Genomic DNA, 8,438 nt, shown 5'->3' with positions numbered 1-8,438 from the left:
CGGTAAGCAGTAAATCAAGTCCTGGCCTGTGGCGGGCAGACACCCAAGGAAACAGGGAGGTGAGCAGACGGGGGCAGCGATGGGTAGTGTCAGGGCCCCTCTTGGGGGACGCACAGTGGAGGAACTGAGGTCTCCAGCCAATAGCTGGTGAGAACCTGAGGCCACTAACAACCTGAGAGCGCCCAGGGGACCAGCTGATGGCCTGACGCCCCCGAAGTTCTGATCCTCTGGGGCAGGAGTCAGGCAGGGGTGGCAACAGGCCAAGGGACAGCAGCCAGGTCTTCGTGGAGTGAGTGGCTTCCCCGGGCCGTGGATGGTCATTGCCGCCACCCTGTGAAGTCACCCCCAACAAAACCCGCCTGTAGGACCGTGCTCACTGTCTGCCACCGTTGCTCTGCTGGGTGTGGACACCGAGACACATGGGACAGCAGAGAGGAGGGGACGCCCAGGCCACTGGGTGGAACCACACCGGTGGCCCTTTGGCCTCAGAGGCTCCTCCCTAAACACTCGGCTGCAGGGGCTACCTCAGGGGAGGTGACTGTCTCAGGCCGTGGCCAGCACCGCTGTGACTGGCTGGGTAGAGGGTCCCTGCACTTCCCCACCTTCAGAGCAAACTAGGGACCCGCGAGGTTGGGGGCCTGGGCCCTCAGCCTCCATCTGGGCAGAGCAGCCTGTGGGAGCAGCACTCCTGGTCACGGCTAACCGGGCTTCCAGGTCTGGCTCCGGCCGGGCACTCCTGCTAGGGCTGACTGTCCCCTTGTTCAGATGGGTCAGGAAATGACATGGCCAAGCCTGCATGGCGGACAGTAGCACCCCAGCTGTGGCCCTCCATGTCGATGGCTCCTGGTGGACAGGTGAGCCTGGCCTTCGGGGACGAGCAGGGATGTGTGGGCAGGTGGGAGCCCGGCCCCGGGTCCGCGGAGCAGGGAGGGAGAGGTGCAGGGTGTGTGTGCGTGTGTGTGTTTGTCCTGAAGCGTCTGCCCTCCCTGGTCTGCTGGCTGCCCCTGCCCGTGGGCTGCCGTTCCCATTCCCAGCGGCATCTAGATTTGGAAGGAACTGGGGCTCCCTCCTGCCGACAGAGCCCCCAGCCCCATCCTTCCGCAGTCCCCGCCTCAGCCTGGCCGGCTTCCGTCTGCCTCGCCCCGGGGGCGCAGGGGGCTGGGCAGGTCTGCCCCACAGCCCAGCAGGCACCCAGGACTGCTCACAGGCCTGAGAGGTCTCGTGTGCACTGGGGTCAGGAACCCCTCCCCACTCCTGAATCCTCGTGGGAGGAGAAACATGGTGAGGTGGGTGCCGTGAGGGTGGGGTGGGGTGGAGACAGCTTCTCGGGGATCACTAGGTTGGAGGCGCCCACACTCTCCATGCAATGAGCAGGACTTGCCGCTGGCTGGCAACGGGGTCTGGGCCCTGCTCTGGCCCAGCCGGGCCTCACCACCAGGTGAAGGGGATGGGACTCACCTGGGCCCAAAGAGGACATGCTGGGGGTGGCCTCGGGCCTGTGTGGCCGTGGGGGCCCGGGATCTCTGGACGGGTCTGGGGTAGAGCCTGACGCCGAGGGAGGGCAGGTGACAACAGCCGGGGCAGCAGCCTGCGCAGGACGAGGCTTAGTGTGGCTATCGCTGGGCCGCTGCGGGGTGTCCGTCGGCGCGGGGTCGGGGGCTGCAGGGGCCACAGCTGTAGGGAAGAACTGCTCTCGGCTGTCCTTAGGGTGCCTTGGGGTGGCGGGAGTGTCCCCTGCAGCCTGGGAGGACAAAGGGGAGGTGAGGGAGGCCAGCTGGGCAGGCCTGAGTCCACGCTGTCCCCCAGGACACCTGTCATGGTGCCCCGCTCTGGGCCCCGATGCTAGCAGGGAGCCCCACTCTGCCAACGCGGGACACCGCTGGGGGCCCAGAGTCCCTCCCTAGGAGAACTTCCAGGCCACGCTGGCAGGGTCTCAGTGGAGGGGCATCAGGCTGGCCGGGATCTTCACCCTCCCACTCCTGGGTGCCAGCCTGGGAGGAACATGCCAGCCATGACCCGGGGCACAGGTTAGTGGCCCCCAAGGGGGGACTGCAGTATGGGAAGTCAGTCTTGGAGAGTGACTTCCCAAGGCCACTGGTGGAGGGGTCCTGAGACAACCGGGATGACACCACAAGAGTCAGCTCCTGGGCTTTGTGCAGCCCCAAAGCCACAGCACCCGAGGCGGCCCCAAGCGTGGCCCCTGCCGGCAGCCTGGCCTCGGCTGCCCCATGGTTCCCCCACCACAGGCCGTCGGTTCTCAGGGAGCCGGGCCCTTCGGGGCCTCCCCGGCTTTGTGCACACAGTTCCCTCTGCCGCTAGGCCTTTTCCACTTTGCACCTGAAGCCCACTCCCCAGGCGGTGTGACGGCCACGGCTCCCTGAGAGCAGCTGCGAGGTGGGGCAGGGGCCCCGCGCGGCCTCTGGCAGCAGAGCTGAGGGCTGCACCCCAGTGCCTGAGCCACACCCCAGCCTGCAGGCCACCAGCCCCAGGCCCACCATACTTGGAGCCAGCCCACACCAGGGCCGTGGGGACCCCTGCCCGGGGCTGCAAGTGTGGGAGCCTCACGCCTGCTGGGAGCACGCCCCATCCCCAGCTTCACGGGGTGCGGTCAACCCGGCGACTCTGCTGTGCAGTGAGTGTCTGGGATGAGTCCAGACCTCCAGTGGGAGGGTGGGCAGGACAGGCAGGACCTGTCTGTCGTGGGCAGACACATGGGGAAGGGGGTGCTGTGTCCCTGTCCTGCGGGAGCCACGGGTGATGGCACTCAGCCTCTAATTATGTCCCAAGCACCCTCCTGGCGTGTGCCGGGCTGCGTGGCAACTCGGAAATGCCTCCAGCAAAATGGACACAAAATGGGTGGCAGCAGTGGCTCCCAGGGCCACGGCCGCCTCCCCCGCAGCGCTGGCCAGAGGCGGGCCCAAGACAGCTGTGACTGACATGGTTGTCATCCCTGAGGTCGCTTCCCAGGCTCCTCTGACAGGCCAGGTCCCAGCTGGGTGCTGGTCCTCCGTGGGCCTCCATCTCCCCATGTCCCCTCCTTGCCCTTGGCTCCTGCCAGCTCAGCACCCCCTTTCACCTCAGACCAGAGACCAGTTAAGGGGGAAGCTGTCTGGGGGTTTCCTGTGTGGTTCTATCATTTCAAGCACCTTAAAAGTCTGCATCAGAAACAGCCCTCCTTTCTCTGGAGTGATCACTGCCCACCTGCCCCAATCTGGGTTGGTGGAGGAGGCAGGAGGGGGACCCCTGGCCCCGACCCTGCTCTGGGGCACTGGGCAGTCATTTCTGTCCCACAGAGCAGAGGTTGTGACAAGGTGGCTGCACTGTGAACTCTGCTGCCTTGGCAATAGCAGGGCGGTGGGGACTGCCAGCAGGGGGACACCTGTCTCCAGGGATTCCTGCCCTCAGCTTGGGGTCTGGCCCACCTGTGTGGCCCACAGCCCACTTGGTGAAGGTTGAACCCCTGGGCTTCCTCGGACCCAGAACCCAGGTGGGGTAGTGGCCCGATGCCCCACTCCACTGAGAAAAAACCCATCTGGACACCGAGGGGCAGCCAGCCGCTGAGGGACTAGGACACGACTCCCCGGCTGCAGCTGGACGCCCACTGCCCTGAGCACCTGCCTCTGGACTCCCTCATGACACCTTTCCCCAGGGGGCCCAAGGAAGAGTGATGACTGGGAAGGCCGGGCCTGCTGCTGGGGCAGGGCAGTCAGGCCACCCCTGGGGACAAAGAGGCCACACCTACCCAAATGGCACATACCTGCCCTTTGACCTAGTGACCTGGCCCGGCATCATCCCCACCTGTGGCTCACCTGACCTGGCCCCTGCCCCAGTCCACCCTCTCCACCCAACAGCAGGGAGTCTTCCCAAAACACGATGCTGGACAAACACCAGGACCCCCGCCCACCCTGCTCCTATCAGCCCTGTATCCCAGTTCCACCTCTGTGCAGAGGAGTGACCTTTCCAGTTGAAGTCGACTAAGTAGGGAACATCCTCCCTGTTTAGAGAAAAGGTGCGGGGGTGAGGAGACCTTCGTGTCACACGCCCAGTCAGAGCTGGGGTCTGGTGCACCCCCAGGCGGGCTGTCAGGGGCTCCTTCAGGGCCTGAGGCTCAGCTGCCCATCTCCCCTGGGCCCACCTGACCAGCCTCCAGCCCGGGGCGGGCTCTGCACGACGAGGCTGGCACAGGCAGGGTCACGCTTACCTGTCTCTGGGCGGCGGCCCCAAGGTGGACCTGACAGAACTTCACGGCCTGCTCCAGGGCAGCCTCCTCGTCCACCTGAGCAAGGAGATGCCCAAGGTCAGAGGGCAGGGGCCTCGGTGGCCAGCCTTCCCCCAGCCCCTGGTGTCTGAGGACAGCTCCCAGGATAAGCCCTCCCACTGCTGCTCCCCCCAGGACCCCAGCCCTGTCTCCCAGGCCCATCCGCCAGGGGCACTGCTCTGGGCCCAGATGGCCAAGCCACGTTCACGTCTGTGGCTGTGCTATTTCATCCTCGGGGGCTGAGGATGGTGGACTCTGGGCCAGAACCTGCCCCTCAAGTGGGCAATGAGGCCGGAGAGGCCTGGGGGTCGCCCTGGATGAGCAGCAGGCAGGGCATGAGGGAGACAGCCAGCCTGGAGTGGCGAAAGGGCCCACCCTCACCAGCAGGGAATGCAGGGCTTTTTTTCTAGTTTATCAGCAACAAAAAAAGTTACTGCTGGATGCTTGTGAGGTGGTGATAAGACAGACACACTCACAAGCTGCAGTGCAAATTAACACAAGTTAAAAGGAAAACAGTGTATCAAGATGGTCACCCTGTATGAGCCAGTCACAGTGCAGGGTTCTTCCTGTGGAAAGAACTTATTTTTCTCTAAATAGAGAAAAAAACGTGTGCCTAATGGAGTTTTTTTTAAAAGAAACAGAATAAGAAGGGCCCCTCCACTGCAGCCCCCTACTCGGGGGCCCCGGCTCCCTGTGCCAGACTTGACAAGATTTCTGCAAAGTGGCTTCCTTTCCTTTATGGGTGAACATAAACATTTAAAAGCATGTTGTTTTCCTCTTGCTTTTTGGTATATGTTTCCCGAGCTTTACTAACGTTTAGTGGACAAATAAAATTTTAACATATCTGAACCTGTCTCGTGCTCACAGTAGAAAACCTCAGAGGTGACTAGGAATGACTCTGAAAGCCCACCCCAGGTGGCCTGGCAGTGATCATGCTTGGGAACAGTGCCGCCAGGCCCGCCCCAAGGCCACCCACCTGCTTGATGAGCATGTAGGTCTCGGACATGATCCTCTCGATGCGGCCCAGGTCATAGGCCACGCCCTTCTGGCCCTGCTGCCACACTCGGTAGGCGTCCAGCAGAAGGGTCTTGCCGGACTCTGTGTCCTCCAGGAGCTTCCTCTTGCGGCTGGGCCGTGGAGGTGCCTCCTCGGGGTGGCTGCCTGTCCTGGGTCCAGGGGTGGCGGCCGGGGCAGCGGTGGCGGCTGGTGGGGCCGGTGTGGGCGGGCTGGGCTGCTGCCGGGCGCTGATGCTCAGCTCCTCCAGGGACAGCTCAGCTGGCCGGCTCTCGGGGCCCCAGTCTCTTGGGGGGCGGCCTGGCTGCAGGGGTGGTGCCCGCTCCGAGTCCGAGCCACGGGTGGCAGGCTCCCCCGTGTCCATGGGCTCTGTGGGGCCTGCCCGGGGGCTCTCATTGTCCTTCCGCTCCCCGCCCTGGTCTGCACCATCTCCTGCGTCCACAGCCACAGGCCGGTGGTTGTGGGGGCCTGCTTTGCCCCCTGGCTCGGCCCCTGGCCCTGAGCCATCAGCCAGAGGAGCCTTCTTGGGGTGCGGGAGGCCTTCCTGGCCATCCTCAGGACTGGCCTTGTGGGAGACGTCGGTGGTCATCCTGGCTCCAGGGAAGCCACAGGCCTTGGGCCCTGGGCGTTCTGACCCCTGTGAGGAAACCAATGGTAAGACTCAGTGTGTCTGGTGTTTCTGCCACAAGAAAGCACACTTGGGTGCCAGGTTTGCCCACCCACCAAGGCCACTCAGGCTCTGCCCATCTGCCTGCTGGCCAGGGCTGGGCCTGGAGAGCTGCCTGGGAAGGCCCTCCCGACTCTGAAGCTCCGGCCTTGACGGGGGCCGATGAGGCCTTGGAGATGGCTCTGCTCTTGAGGACCAGCTGGCCCTCACCAAACGGCTTCTCTCTGTGCGGGCGCCTCGCGGGGAAGTGACCTGCCAGGGCCACCAAGTGTGCTCACTGCAGAGCCGAGTCCACCCTGAGCCCCTGCACCAGGGCCCAGCCAGTTCTGCTGGGCAGGGGGGCATCGTAGCCAGATGGCCCTGCCTCCCAGCGGCCCCGCCTGCTAGGCTGGTGACCGGCCTCTGGGCCCTCAGGGTACCCAGCTGTGAAAAGGGACCGTGTGTGCACCAGCTCCTGGGGGCTGGCGGGTGAGGGTGCGGGGCCACTGGCTTCGCCATCTGCTCCACTGTGAGAGCTGCTGTCTCCTGGGCTGGTCCTGCCGGGCGGGGCTGCCTCAGGAGCCTCACCACCTTCCTCACCAACCACGAGCTCACTTTAGCCAAGCGCGTCAGGGCCTCACACGAGGTGATTGTGAGTTCCTCTTTGAACTGACCTTCCCACCTGGGGAGGCAGGTGAGTACTGCCCACAGGTGGGGGTGTGGGGACCTGCCCAGGGTGGGCGGGGTGTACCTCCGAGAGCTCACTCAGTGTGTCCTCCAGCACCTTCACAGTGAGGACGAAGGCCCGCTGAGCCAGGACCTGGCGGTCGGCATCTCGCAGATACTTCCTGCAGGCATGCGGGGGTGGCCAGAGCATCAGAGCTGGATGGCGGCCCGCGCCCCTCCGAGCCCCACCCGCCTGGGCTCTGCTCCCCAGAAGTGCTCCCCGAGCCTCCTCCTCCTTGCCTGGCACTGTGTCCTGGGCCCCCCTGAGCTGGGCTGTGAGCCCCAGGGGTGGGGCGGGGCAGGCCAGGCTCAGTGAGCTTGGGGGCACCCGGCTTCTCTCCCACAAGCCCATATCCAGGGAGCTCCAGGCCCCTGCTGAAGCCCCCACCCTAGCCCCTGGCACGGCATAGGTGAGTGAGACCATGAAGAGGTGAGGCATGGTGCTGGCAGCAGGAGGCCTTGCAGCCGGGCCACGCCACGTCTGAACTGCATATCTCCTGGGACCCCCCCCACACCAACCACTGCAAGTGGCAGCTGTCCCTCAGGCCTATCTGTCCCAAGAGGTCTCTGGTTACCTCTGAGGCCCAGGCCCCCTGTGGCTCGGCCCACTATTACTGGCCTTCACCTGGGGACCCTGGCTGTCATTTGGACACCTGTTGTCCCCACGAGCTGACAGCATCCCCAGGCGCCCCGAGCTGGGGGAAGCAGAAGGGCTGGCTTGTCCAGTCTCATTGGGGAAACCAAACCCAGTGGGGAGAGCCCGTGCTTGCCCCAGGGAGTCTGGGGCAGGGGCGCTGGTGTTTGGTTTCCAGACAGCGGGACAGAGAGGGCCTTGAGGAGAAGGGCTGGGCTGGGCTCCCGCTCGTGTGGGCGGCCCAGGCAGACGGGGCCGAGGGGCTCCAGGCAGCACGTGCTTGTGCTCTGAGCCACAGCAGTGTCAGCTGCCGCCGCAGGGCTGACCGCACGCTGGACTGGGGCGGCCGGCCGGGCGGCTGCACTCACTTGCCCTGGTCCGGGGTCCGCTGCAGCATGGAGGAGACCTTCAGCAGGGTGCAGTGGTCCCGGAGCTGGGCCAGCACCTTGAGCAGCAGCACAATGGAGCGGTCAATGTGCCAGGCAAAGCTGCCCGGCCGGTCGATCTCGTCCACGGGGATCCGCCAGATGCCCTGCGGGATGGACGCGGCGGGCATGAGAGGAGGGCCGCTGCGACCAGAGCCTGCCCTGGGGCCCAAGGGGACGGGAGTACGGCCCCCCACCTGCTTCCTCCCACAGATGGGGGGCAAGGACGCGTGCATAGTTCTGCACCCTCCTCTTCTGAAAGGCTGCACGGCCTCCGTTTACTTGATCGGCTCCCACGGGAAGCAAACGGGTTGCGCCTGGTCAAATGGCAGGACTGGGAGAAGCCAGGGCCTACGCGTCTCCTGCACAGGTGCTGACTTAGCATGGGACCTGTTCCTAGAGGGAAACTCTAGGAACTCATGAGGCCGAGGGTCAAAAGGTGCCGCCATACCACAGCAGCTGTGCTGGCCAGACAGGCCCAGGCCTGGGCCCCACCCACGGCTCTCCCTCCAGCAGTGGCCAGAGACTCACAGGCCTGCTGAAAATGACCAGCAGCTCCCAAGATGCCGGGTTCCCTCAACACACTTTTGCCAGCACTTTGCTCTGGCTGGGATCCCCTCCCCACTTCCCGGCTGGCTAACTCCACTGTCTGACGGCTGAGCGGGGGCAGGACTGGCTCTGGGGAGCCCCACTGCCATCTCCCCCCCGGCCGTGCTTAGCCCACTGCTGCACCCG

At 64.8% G+C, this 8,438-nt stretch overlaps 1 protein-coding gene across 1 annotated transcript in view; it reads right to left on the bottom strand.

Moving 5' to 3' along the window:
* CABIN1 (calcineurin binding protein 1) overlaps positions 1–8,438 on the bottom strand; it is a 94,262-nt gene that overhangs the window by 4,373 nt on the left and 81,451 nt on the right. The window contains exons 31-35 of the mRNA XM_007451057.1: positions 7,647–7,810; positions 6,670–6,766; positions 5,235–5,909; positions 4,202–4,276; positions 1,459–1,741 (exon numbers count right to left, since the gene is read on the bottom strand). Of these exons, the coding sequence (XP_007451119.1) occupies positions 1,459–1,741; positions 4,202–4,276; positions 5,235–5,909; positions 6,670–6,766; positions 7,647–7,810 (1,294 nt within the window). The remainder of the gene's footprint in view (positions 1–1,458; positions 1,742–4,201; positions 4,277–5,234; positions 5,910–6,669; positions 6,767–7,646; positions 7,811–8,438) is intronic.

Source organism: Lipotes vexillifer, unplaced genomic scaffold (genome assembly GCF_000442215.2).
Source record: "Lipotes vexillifer unplaced genomic scaffold, Lipotes_vexillifer_v1.1 scaffold1783, whole genome shotgun sequence".
Taxonomy (NCBI): domain Eukaryota; kingdom Metazoa; phylum Chordata; class Mammalia; order Artiodactyla; family Lipotidae; genus Lipotes; species Lipotes vexillifer.
The sequence above is the reverse complement of the archived record's forward strand: the minus strand, read 5'-3'. Positions and strand labels throughout refer to the sequence as shown.